The sequence below is a fragment of the Pituophis catenifer genome, unplaced genomic scaffold (genome assembly GCF_029215685.1).
Source record: "Pituophis catenifer annectens isolate HBS135680 unplaced genomic scaffold, rPitCat1.0.hap2 SCAF_6, whole genome shotgun sequence".
In the NCBI taxonomy this organism is placed as follows: domain Eukaryota; kingdom Metazoa; phylum Chordata; class Lepidosauria; order Squamata; family Colubridae; genus Pituophis; species Pituophis catenifer.
This window is the reverse complement of record NW_027256886.1, coordinates 95,252,656-95,266,089: the sequence shown is the minus strand read 5'-3', so window position 1 is coordinate 95,266,089 and position 13,434 is coordinate 95,252,656. Positions and strand designations below refer to the sequence as shown.

The following is a 13,434-nucleotide window of genomic DNA, read 5'->3' as shown; positions in this document are numbered from 1 at the left end:
CCCTCAATGAAATTGAGTTTGACACTCCTGCCCTAAGCCCTCCAAAATAAACTTCTGAGCAAAAGTTATTAATTGGTTTCTGAGAAAATGTCTGAAGATGGAGTGAGATGATGTCTCACTGGAGACATCTGTCTGAGATGGAGTGAGAGAACAACTCTTCAACTGATGATTGCATTTCCCAACAAGTATTTATTGCCAGTCTTGCACAGAGCCTTTGCAGGCAAGCTCAGAAGAGGAGAAAGGACGTGCAAAAGCAGACAAAATACCACATTAAACAATTACAGTTCTGCAATTGTTTCCAATCATCTGCTGACATGCTATTAATATGCAGAGGACATATAACCCTATAGGGCGATTCATTGTTTACAGCCAATGCGTGATTAGTGAACTGGGGAAGGCAGACCATGATCTCCGCAAAGTGGGCCACAAAGGAAGAGCACCTTCTGAGCAACTGGAGGAGGCCCCACACTTTTCATGGAGTTCAGACCTCAACCCTCACATTTTCCACTAGTATCTCTGAACTGTCAGGATACCTGTCAATCTTATTTACAGACTAATGGCTCTTATGTACCATACGTAACAGGCCACACAACTAAACTGTGAATTCAAAATTAGTATGTCTTAATGTTAGAGTGAATATTATTGTTAGCATACATGAAATATGAAGCAGACAAAAATAATAATTTAAATGACCCAGAAAATGTAATACAGGTAGTCCTCAACTTACGACCACAATTGAACCCAAAATGTATATTGCTAAGTGAGAAATGTGTTAAGTCGGTTTTTCCCCATTTTACAACTTTTCTTGCCAATCACTGCAGTTGTTAAATTGGCAACCTGGTTGTTAAGTGAATCTGGTTTCCCCACTGACTTTGCTTGTCAGAAGGTCGCAAAAGGGGATCGTGTGACCCTGGGACACTGCAACCGTCATAAATGTGAGTCAGTTGTCAAGCATCCGAATATAAATCATATAACCATGGAGAATGGGGATGCTGCAATGGTCACAAGTCTGAAAAATGGTCAAAAGTCACTTTTTTCAGTGCCGTTGTAACTTCGAATGATCACTCAGTGAACTGTTGTAAATTGAGGACTACCTGTACTGTCATCAGACTTTTTAGAGCCTCGATTCAGCTTTAAAAAAAAATCAAATGGGAATTCTCTCAAAGGCCCCCACCTGTCAGTACAGAGCTTGGCCCATCATTGGGCTCACAAAAGGATGGGGGGGGGGGGCGGGTGTTGGAACTGCAAGAAGCAGTTTGACCAAGCTTCCTACTTCCTATTGTGAAGAACTCAGCATTTCCCATTTTTCAATGCGCGGGAGATGAAAAAGCACAAGCCTCTCATCTTCGGGAGGCCTTTGCTCCACATTAGTATAAACTAATTTATAGCATTAAAGATTCCTAAAGATTTAGATAATCCAGCATATTGAAGAATTTAGGAAGAATTTAGGAAGAATCTTCAGCGGTGTTGCCATTTCTTGAAGCTCCAGCTATGAACTTCTGAATTTGGCCAAGGTCCAGTGAATTAAGTTTACCCTACCAACCGAAATCTCTGGCTACTAATGGTTGTGCATAAACGAAGCAGTTTGCGTGGAAAACACCCAAACCCGTGAGCTGAGGATGCTGCAGCCTGCAGCGGGAACAGGGGGGACCTTCCACGGGTTTCACTGAAGTAGGAGGCTGCTGCCTCTCCAGCCACGTATTCCTTTGAGATGAGCTCACAGTCTCATTTTTAGTCTCCACGACTGCTCTTGCATCTAGCCCAAGGAGTGAACCAGACTCATCCTTTGTTCACAATTACTCCCCCCACCCCCATTCTAACTATCCTTCAAAGTAAGCTGAAATCCTGGGCAGTTCCATGTAGTTGCCTTGCAATGGTGAGGATGAGTCTGCCCACCATCTTCCTCTGGTCCATTTCTTCCCCTCCCAGTAACCTCCATGATGGGATCTCCTGGAGACCTTGCCCCGTCTACTCATCAGTTGGACCTGCTTAGCTCTGAGTTCAGGTAAAGATACTGGCTGCCATTGGCTGCAGCAGCCCCTCCGAAAGGAGGCTGTAAAAGTTACCAAAAGAAGAAGGGACCTGCTCCCCGGAACCTGCATTATAGAGTTGACTCTACAGGGGTGCCCTTTGGGGAGCAGCCCCGCTCCCTTTCCATACTCCTATCCCCCCCTCCCCCTGCCCCGTGAAACACTGCCCTGAAAAAGAAGAGCAAAATTCATCTGGAAAGGAAAATTTGGGGAAGGTGCCAAAGCTCCTTACCTTGGCCACAGTTTTGCCTTCACAATTATTCTGAGAATCTTTATTGCCACTGAACGAATCTCTTCTCTGTGAGTTGCAGGACTTTTTCTTCCGTGGTCGTCCTTTGAGGTTGGGAGCTAAAAACAAACAGGCAACAGTTCAAGCCCAATTCCTTACACGGGACTAATAAAGTTAATGTGCTCCACGAGCTGCTAGAAGCGACAGATCTTCCCCACAAGAACTCTCCAAAGTTGGGCTGTTTCTAGGTCACATGTTCCTGTGGCCATTCCCCCCCTGCCCCCTCCCTCCCGCCCGTGACTTGGAGTGCCTTCACAGCATCACAGCCATCAAACGAAGCCTGTCTGCACTGCTGTTATTTTGGCACAATGGTGCTTGGATGGAGTTGTTAGCGAGAAATGACCTATATTACATTTGCTCCTGGCTCATCTAGTGCTGTTTACATTTGAAAGAGCTAAAGAAAAACACAAAGTGCCTTTTGCAAAGCTAGGAGGAAGCAGCAGATAGCTGAGCTTTACGTGGCCACTCCTTAACAGAATAACAGAGTTGGAAGGGACCTTGGAGGTCTTCTAGTCCAACCCCCTGCACAAAAGTAGGAGATCCTATACCATTTCAGACAAGTGGTTGTCCAGTCTCTTCTTAAAAGCCTCCAGTGATGAAGCACCTACATCCTACAATTTCTGAAGGCAAGCGGTCCCACTGGTTAATTGTCCTCACTGTTAGGAAGTTTCTCCTTAATTCTAGATTGCTTCTCTCCTTGATTAGTTTCCATCCATTGCTTCTAGTTTTTCCTTCTGGGGTTCTGGAAAATAGGTTGACCCCCCTCCTCTTTGTGGCAGCTCTTCAAATACTGGAACACTGCTGTCATGTCACCCCTCGTCCTTCTGTTCACAAACTGGCCATTCAGTGGGGATCTGTAACTTCATTTTCTGGCCATGTCCTTGCAGAACATGGCATCAGAGTGGGTTCCATATGCCAGCAGTGAAACAGGGAAAGGACCATAGTCATTGAGGGTCTCCTCTATTCTCAACCATTCAAATGAAACCATCCTTTGCCAAATTAAGTGTTTAATGTAGGCCTTTATTTACAGAGCCCAGAAACTCCAGATTTACAGAAGATCAAACTATTTTGAGGTCATGTTTTGAAAACCCACATATATGATGAGAAAAAAAACAATGGGGAAAGGAAGGAAGTTGGGAAAATCCTTAGGGACGATTCACACCCTGGTCAGCCCTTCTTTACTCTCATAGAAGCACAGCCAGTCGAATGAACAGGCTGAAAAATAGCTTCTGCCTGTGGGCTGTCAGACTTCTGAATGCAACGTAACACCATAACTACTTAGTATGATAGACTTGCAAGGCCAGCACAATGTGCAATGTGTCTACACTGATGCAATATAATATAACGTAATGTTATGCACATATATGTATAAAGGATTGTGTGTCTGTTAGTATGATCTATTAGGTTAGGGTTTTTTTTCTTTCTTTCACTTATGAGTTATTGAGATGTATTTGTGTTGGGGTGGGGCTGCACTAAGGGAGGCTCATCCAGTCTCATTGTACACATGTTGTGCATTGACAATAAAGGCTTGAATTGAATTGAATTGTTTGCTATGGAAACAATAATAATAAGCTCTACAAATTCAGCCTTGAAATTCCAACAATCTTCAGCGTGAGAAACAATCATTAATTGGTGACTGATAACTTGAGTCTCTCTTTCTTTGAGAGTAACCATTGTTTTCATTACTTCTAGGGATAATTATAACGATGTCAGAAATCTAAACACCACAAACCTCTTGAGTGGCTTTTAATTGTTTCTAATCTTACATTTGTCACACAAGAGGTTTTAGGACATTCTACATTTTAATTAGTTCTCTGAAGCAAAGCTGTGCTAATTTGATCCTGATGCTCTGAAACGAGAATTTCCTGGGGGTGTGGAAAGACAGTCACCCCAGCTTCTTCCCCACCTGTTTCCTCCAAACACCCCCACAGAGCTCCTGCTTCAGAACTATCACTGGCCAGAAGTCCAAGGTGTCCTCCGAGCAGATGTGGCTGGCACGCAAGAGAGGCAGAGCACAAGCCAGCCAGCAAGGCAGGAGAAGGAATAGTTACCATCCCAGACGGCAAACATCTGCCTGATTTATCTTTGACTGCTGGATGCTGCAGCATGTGGCTGAGCACTGCACAACCCTCCCAGGAAATCTCCTCTGTTGTCTGTCTGTCTCCTTTTCTTGGAGCTGCACTTGGCACTCCCCGTTGCCCTGCCGGCTGCTCCCTTACTCACAGAAAGCCCAATGAGGGACTGGGCAGCAGAGGGAGGGATATGCATTCTGGCTGCAGCTTACAGTCCCTCCTTTGCAAATGTAGCCCGTGACTGCATTATGATGGGTCTGCTGCACTGACCTCCTCGCCTGAGCAGACCGAGATCCATCAAAGAGGAAAGGAGGAAAAAGAGGAGGAGGACAGGACAGCCTTGGTACTATTTCCCTCCAAAGAGAGGGCCTCAACTCCAAAGGCACTCCCGATTCATTGCGCTAAAATGTCCCTGCAAAAAGGGTGTCAGATGTAAATGCCTTATTCTCTAATGTGTAAATAATGTATATATGGAACATCAGGGGTTAACTTATTCTTTGGACTTTAATGTATTCATAATTTACCACTCCCATTCCTGGCTCCACCCCTTGTATATATAAGGAGCCATCCTCCCCATTTTCCTTGCTTCTATCTTGAATATTCAGCGAATATAGAATGCCTATTATGATTAAAGAGAAATATATTTAAATCTCTAACTTCTATTATCTTTATTGAGTCTGATCCTGAAAATATTGCAACAAGCTGGTAGCAGAGGATGGTTAATTGACTCAATAAGTAATTAAAAATGTCCAAGAAAGATAGGCCCAACACCAGGGCCTACAGCAAAGAAATAGAAACTGATCAAGAGATGATCAACGAATCCACTAATGCGATTTCGAGAGAATCCGAAGAATACACCACTGAAGAAGAAGAACTGATGAGTGAAAATAACAACCAGGAAGAAATTGAGATAGAAAATAACGAACTCAGGTCAGAGATATTAAAGATACTAAAAAGTCAAAAGAATGATGAAAGCCTCATCGCGGACCTCCAGGAGATGCTGAGGAACAGCGGAGCAGCGAGAGAGAAAAACGTCATTAAAGAAAAACCCAAAGATCAAAAAACTGTGAGTGAAATGACTACTGAGAAAATAGTTGTAAAAAAGAAAAGATGTGACATCGCGCGAAATTTTGAATGGCAGCCATCTTGGTTTCAACGAACTTCAAAAGAGAGTGAAGCAGAGCCAATCAAAACGCTCAGTTCAAAATTTCTGGCGCGAAAAACGCTATCAGACGAAGAAAGTGAAAAAGAAGTCTCAAACTCTTCAGATGAACCAAAATCAGAAAGTGAAGACGATTTAACAAAGTCTCAAGTAAAGTCAGCAATGAAAACGCTTTTTGCTGCTTTTGGGCCAAGATTGAAAATTTCCAAGACATCAACGAAGAAGCAAGAAATCAAACCGACAACTCAAGACCTGCACGCTCCCATCCTGACTTCGAAAACGACGACACCCGAGCCCAGAGAGCCATGCCGATTCCGTCCTACACCGCAGACAGAATCGAGTGCCAGCACACACAAGAGAAAGAGAAGAACCGTCGCCATCACCAAAGCCCCAAAAACCGAGCCAGAGACCGACTCATCTGAAGAGGAGCGGATCGAGAGAGCTGAAATGGAGAGAACCTTCCACAACGGCGCCAAAGAAGAAATGAGCAACGCGCATGTGCAAAACTACGTAGACGGCCCCGAAAGACTTGAACTGGCCAGAGAACCGCGCAGACTCGTTACAAGCATCCCAATGCCGTTCTGTAATTTCCTGCACTTGAGAGACCACGGACTGCCTCAGGTTGTAAGTAATGGACAAAATAATGTGGGGAACTTACCCAGTGACTTCCCAAAACTTAGAGTTGATGGCATTAATTTACAAGAGTGGTACCAACAGCTTCAGGTTATTTTCATGAAAGAAAATTTACTATTCTTTATAACTAGTCCTCCAAGAAGACCTTGGACTTTAAAAATAGATTGTTTACATCATAGAGCATTTTTCATAATAATTTCTAGCGTGTCTCCTGCAATGTATCATAGCATCAAACCAAACCTAACTGTATCAGAAATAATTCAATGCATGTTTAATCTATTTCACAGCGATAGCGTAGCCACAACCACAAGAATGTCTAAGGATTTCTTTTCTTCTAGAGTGAAACCAGGGGTTTCTATAAGTGAGCATTTGATAAATCTAAACAAAATAAGAGCTGAGCTGCAATTGAGGGGGGAAGTGATTTCAGATCAAACAATGAAAAGTGTTATTATCAATTCACTTGATCCATCATGGGATAGCTTTATGTCACACTTAGATACCATTAATTTGGGATATTTATCAATAGAAAGTCTATCTAACAAATTGATAGCAGAAGACAATTCAAGAAAAAATCGTTCCAGTAACCAAACAGAACACAAATCTTTTAGGAAAGTAGTCTTTCAAGATAAATATAATGAGGCCTTTAGATGCCACAATTGTGGATCCAGGGAACACAGTAGAAGAGACTGTCCCAAAGTCCCAAGGGAGAGACATAGGCCAGAATATAGGAGCAAATACAATTACAGACAATCTTCCACAGATAGACACAAATATAGAAGTCCACCAAATTACAGAGAAAGTAGAGGGGGTAGAGAAAATTCAAAAGAGAGAAAATCTGGGTCACTAAATGGGCTAAATAAACAAGACAGCACCAGAACACAACAAGATGAGAACAATAATTGGCTTATTGATTCTGGTGCAACAAATCACACCACTAACAACAAAAGTATATTATCTTCATTTACAGAAGATAAGTTTGTGATAAAGGTAGCTAATCAAGAAAAGGTTCAAGTATTAGGCAGAGGAAATGTGACCTTGCCTGGTTTAGGGAAAATAGAGGGGGTATTATTAATCCCAGAAATACCTCACAACATACTGAGTGCTATAAAACTAAGCAGAGAATCTGACATCAATATAGTTTTCTCAAAGGGGAAAGCAACTATAGAAAAGAACAAAACAAATGTAGGTACTGTGATGATAAAAGGGGATCTACCCTATCTGATAACCAAAGAAAGATGGTTACATAACATTGATTCAAATATGGAAGATTGTATTGAAGCAGATGATGAAAATGTCAATAACAGTGACAATGATGAATGTAAAATAACTCATGATAACAAAAATACACACAATGAGAAGAAACCAAAAATAGGTAAACCAATTCATGATGAGTGTGCTCACATCTTACATAGGAAGTTAGGACATGCAAGCTTTCCCGTAGTACAAAAAATGACTGAACACGCAGAAGGTGTCAAAATAAAAAATTGTGAAAATTATTTGGAATGCTCAGTATGTAAATCCACCAAACTAAAAACCAGTCCCAGACCAAAAAAATCTAACAGATCAACTAACAATATTTTTGATTTGGTACATATGGACTTAGTTGGTCCATTAACTCCATCAATTACCTATAGAAAACGTTACTTCCTAACAATAGTGGATGATTACAGTCGCTATGGTTTTGTTTACACATTAAAGCACAAGGATGAAACCTTTCAGAAATTTAAGGAATTCTACAAACGCATAGAAACACAGCATAATATCAGAATAAAACAAATTATGACAGATAGGGGATGTGAATTCATGTCTAAAGAATTCTCCCAATGGTTAAAGGATAGAGGGATGCTACATTTCACGTCCAATCCATTTTCTGCATTTCAAAATGGGATTGCAGAGAGAAAGAATTCCACACTACAAACCATGATTAGATGCACATTAGAGGATGCTGGTTTAGGCAAACAATTTTGGTCAGAAGCCTTACATTATTCAAATTACACTCAAAATAGAACATGGTCCAGTATTGTGAATAAGACACCATATGAGGTGATGTACAATAGAAAACCCAAATTAGCACACATGCACATATTTGGAGTTACTGCAGACGTACACATACCTAAACAATTGAGGAGAAAGGGAGAAAACGTATCCAGGAGATTAAGATTCATGGGATACGAAACTGGAACCAAAGGGTACAGATTCATTGATAGTAATAACAAATTTATAGTATCCAGAACAGCTGTGTTCCATGAGCAGGCCAATTGGTCTAAATTGCACCTTAATGAAATATTTCCTAATAAAAGCAAAGATAATATATCTTGCGAGGAAGGAACAACAGAAAATCAAAATATTAACAAAAGTAAGAACAAAACCAAAACTTGGACAAATAGTCAGCATAAAATAAAGACAGACACATTAACAAAAAAGGAAGCCAGATATTTGCATGACAACCATAGCAAACCTGAAAGAAATGTTAGAAACAATAGAAACCAAATACCAAATAAATACAAAGATTACATAATGCATATGGATGGAGAACAAATAACACCTAATACATATGAGGAAGTATTGAAACTTCCCCGTGAAGAAAGAGAAAAATGGGAACTAGCTATGGAAAAAGAGATGGAAAGTTTACAAGGATTAAATGTATTCACACCTGCGATCGCACCTAAGGATAAAACAATTATAGGTACCAGGTGGATTTATAAAATTAAGAATTTGGAAGGAGGTAATACCTTATACAAGGCCAGACTAGTTGCACAAGGTTATGCACAAAAATACCCAGAAGACTATACTGACACTTATTCACCAACAGTGAGAACAGAGAGTGTCAAAACAGCTCTTGTAGTAGCATCTGCACTCAATCTGGACGTGTTTCAATATGACATACAGACTGCATACTTACACGCAAAATTAGATAAGGAAATATATGTAAGAGCACCACACAGTCAATACACTAATAAGAACGAAATTTGGTTATTAAATAAGAGTCTGTACGGATTGAAGCAATCTGGCAAAAGATGGTACGATTGTTTGGTAAAAGTACTTAAGACCATGGATTTCAACGCCACCACTGCTGATAACTGTTTCTTTGTAAAAAAGAGTAATGATCATATTGAATTTGTATTAATTTATGTGGATGATATTTTATATATTGGAAAGCATAAAGAGAGCAGGGAAATCTTTGTAAATAAGTTAAACGAACATTTCTCATTGAAATCACTAGGTAGAGTGAATAAATACCTTGGTGTACAAATTAACAAAACTAAAAGGGGATTCAAACTTACTCAGAAAGATAAAATTATTGAACTCCTAAACAAATGTAACTTAAATAATGCCAAAACATGTGACACACCTATGCAAACTGATTTTCTTAGAAACACTGATGAATCTTCCCCTGAGTTTAAAGACAACACATTTTACAGATCAGTTATAGGTTCACTCCTTTATATATCTAATTGGACTAGGCCAGATATTGCATTACCTCTCAATTTATTGTCAAGATATGTTAGCAAACCAACCTTGTATCATTGGGAAGCTGTCAAAAGAATTTTAAGATATCTGAAAAGTACATTAGATTTTTGTTTAATATTGGAACCAAATAATGACAAAGAACCAAAAATTACTTGTTATGCTGATGCAGATTGGGCTGGTGATACATCATGCAGAAAGAGTACCTCTGGTTATGTTTTTCTATTGAACGATTGTCCAGTTTACTGGTATACTGGTAAACAAGAACTGGTAGCCACTTCTACCACAGAAGCGGAATATGTTTGCTTGTCTAAAGCTGCAAATAACCTTGTATGGTTCAATGATTTGATCACAGATGTTTGGAAGAAACCTACTTTACCATTTATTATGCATGAAGACAATAAAGCGGCCATTGAAATATCTAGATCCGATGCAATTGGACAAAGGTCCAGGCATATTGATATAAAATTTAAGCACGTGAGACAACTATCTCAAGACGGATTCATCAAAGCAATACATTGTGATACTTCTGAACAATTAGCTGATATATTAACAAAACCCTTATCTTCTAAACAACACAAATATTTAACTTCTAAATTATATGTATTATATTGTCCTGAATCTGAATGTAACTGGTGTTGTATAACGAACCGGCATTTAGAGGGGGATTTGTCAGATGTAAATGCCTTATTCTCTAATGTGTAAATAATGTATATATGGAACATCAGGGGTTAACTTATTCTTTGGACTTTAATGTATTCATAATTTACCACTCCCATTCCTGGCTCCACCCCTTGTATATATAAGGAGCCATCCTCCCCATTTTCCTTGCTTCTATCTTGAATATTCAGCGAATATAGAATGCCTATTATGATTAAAGAGAAATATATTTAAATCTCTAACTTCTATTATCTTTATTGAGTCTGATCCTGAAAATATTGCAACAAAGGGGACAGATTCCTGCTGAGCAAAACCACTTGAAGATGCTCAGATTCTGGATTCCCTTCTGGCCCAGAGGCACGAGAACGTCTCTTTTGAGGGGCCCCGGAATGAAGCAGGGACGGTTCCCAGCAAGGAATTTTGGGGAAAGAATGGAGTCTGTCTGGTCTGGAGGGAAAAAACACACCAGCCCCATCTTACTTCTCATCTTTAAATTTCAGCAAACAACCCACAAATTAAGCAGCAAAAAAAGGCCCCTTCCCTAAAGAGCAGACAAGTATACTGTGTACCACGGCAGTAACATAGAGTTTCTTTTTGAGGAATTTGGAGGGAAAGGACTTCTCTAGAAATTTCATACTCTGGGTATGACATAATGTGATTTTAAATTGCACCATATCAGATGCATAATTAAAAGTGTCTCAATGAATCATCAAGGACTGTGGAATTTCACTGACTAGCAAGACAGGCTGACATTAAAGCAGCATTTCCATTCCCTAAACGGCTGCATATGTTTACTTATTGCTCCTAAGTGACTAACACTTCCCTTGGCTAGATAAATAAATCATTGATAAGAAAATATTTATAGTTCCATCTATTTATAGTATTCATAGTGAAACTCTTACACAAAAATATTTGACAGTGGCCCACTTCTTGTTAAAGATATTTGCAGTGGAAGCATTCAGGATGAAGAATACTTTGTATTTTCTTAAACTTTTTCCAAGAATGAATGAATTAATTAATTAATAAATAAATGCCAGGTGAACATCGTGCTAGCATGCACCAATGTTGTTTTCTTTTAATCACTTACATCAGGCCAGACAGATTATCTCCAGAGTATACCCCAAAAAAAGCAAACTGAAAAAAGCTTTTAAGAGGTAATAGTATCTCATCAGAGAAGGAAAAAGGTTGCCAGAGGTCACCTGCACCTACTTAACTTTGGGTTTAGAAGAGTGAATGCCCCGAGAGAGGAGCTGGATTACAAAGGATCCCAAAACCTGAAAGTCGATAATCCTGTGTTTCAGCTTTCCATTTTTTATTTTGCAGTCACCATCACCATTATCACCAATCATAATAATTACGCAGATTAATCCAATGCAGAAAGATGGCCTCCTCCCTGAAGGGGATGGGTCAGAATCTATCATGGTGATCTGATATGGGTTAATAGGTTTTTTTTATTATTATTTCTGGGTGAGCAGGGAGGAACTCATGAAAGTCACCCAGCCGGCTTCTGTCCTAAGAGTGGATTGCAACCTGCTTCTCCCACTGCTACTCCAAAACCTTCCCCTTCCCTGCCCCGGCTCTCATGCATGTATCCATGTCAACAAAGTAAATAATTTTACTATTCTTCAACATCTTTAGGATCAATGAATATAGGCATCCCCTTCCCCTCTCTTCACCTTGTAAAGACCATGGCCGATGTCCTATTCTCTCTAGCTTTCCTCTTCTTTTACCAGTCAGACTGAAGCAACTATAGCAAGAAGGAAGTACATCTGTTTTTGCTGAGGTCACACCATTTCCATCACAGCCCTTAACGCTGCACATAATTGCACATAAATGAACCAATGTGTCCCTAGAGAATAGATGCATCCTGATGGGGCCATACAAGCTCCCTTGTTTCAGAGTCGGTCTCTACTAATACCAGCACAGTCACTCATTCTATCATTATAGACAAATGCTGAGTCATCAAAATAGGATTCCAGGGCTCCTTGTAAAGTCTTTTTTTTTTTTTTTGTCTGTAGGAGAATTTACTGTGAAATGTACTGAATGTGTCTGTTTCTGAATTTTTTTAAAAGCATCCACCCATCACGACCCTCTTGTACACCAAGAAATGGCCATGAAAGCAGCCTGGTCAAAGCCTGCTCTCTACTATGCACCCAAACTCTCTTGTAAGAAGGCAGACCATCATACGTATTTCCATACAGCTACCATTTGTGGCGAAACCGAGGTTATGAATCACATCACCCACACCAATATCCCTGCGGATGAAACTTAAGCGGATGGTTCAGGGACCAAGATCTAGGAGGGTCCTGGGGAGGGAGGGAAAGTTGTTGGACTTCCCAGGAATTGTCATGGGAATATATGACCTGTATTTATTCATCTCTCTGGAAAAGTAACCTTGGCCTTTGATCACCAAATCAGAATCTCTAGGAAACGTGATGCATCTGGCTGGCTGGGAATCCAGAGAGGTTATTCCAAACTCTGCCAAAATTCCCCAAAGGGCAGAGCCTGGATAGCTCAGCAGACTAATGCATTGTAATTTAACTCCAGCTGTCTGCAATTAGTAAGTTTGAATCTCACCAGGCTCAAGGTTGACTCAGCCTTCCATCCTTTCTAAGGTAGGTAAATTGAGGACCCAGTTTGTGGGGGCAATAAGCTGACTTTGTATAAATATACAAAAGGATGAAGGCTATTGCTTAACGCATTGTAAGCCGCCCTGAGTCTCCGGAGAAGGGCGGCATATAAATCAAATTAAAAAAAAAAAAAAAAGCAAAGCCACAGGCTCCCTCCTCAGGAAAGGCTCTATTGAAAGGCCAAGGGAGTGTGGAGGGCCAAAGTGGCACCAGGACAGTCCATGAGGCCAGAGGTCCTTCCTGCTTAGGGGGCTGAAGAGTCCGCATGGACTTCCCCGGGGAAGAGCAGCCCAGCCCAGCGGCGCCCCGTCTCCTGAGCTGCCTGGGCCGTTGGGGGACAAGGCCCCCTTGCAGGAGGGGGAGGCTCAGATCGGGGGAAGGGTCGCTGCCTCTCCCCCCCCCCCCAACAGCAGCACCCTTAATGAAGAAGGAAAACTGCCTGTGAAACAGAAAAAGGCAGAAAAGGTTTCTCTGTGCAGGATGCGAGCCT

At 40.8% G+C, this 13,434-nt stretch overlaps 1 protein-coding gene across 1 annotated transcript in view; it reads right to left on the bottom strand.

Annotated features, from left to right (window-relative positions):
- ARID5B (AT-rich interaction domain 5B) overlaps positions 1 to 13,434 on the bottom strand; it is a 133,794-nt gene that overhangs the window by 36,805 nt on the left and 83,555 nt on the right. The window contains exon 5 of the mRNA XM_070944897.1: positions 2,263 to 2,378. Within this exon, the coding sequence (XP_070800998.1) occupies positions 2,263 to 2,378 (116 nt within the window). The remainder of the gene's footprint in view (positions 1 to 2,262; positions 2,379 to 13,434) is intronic.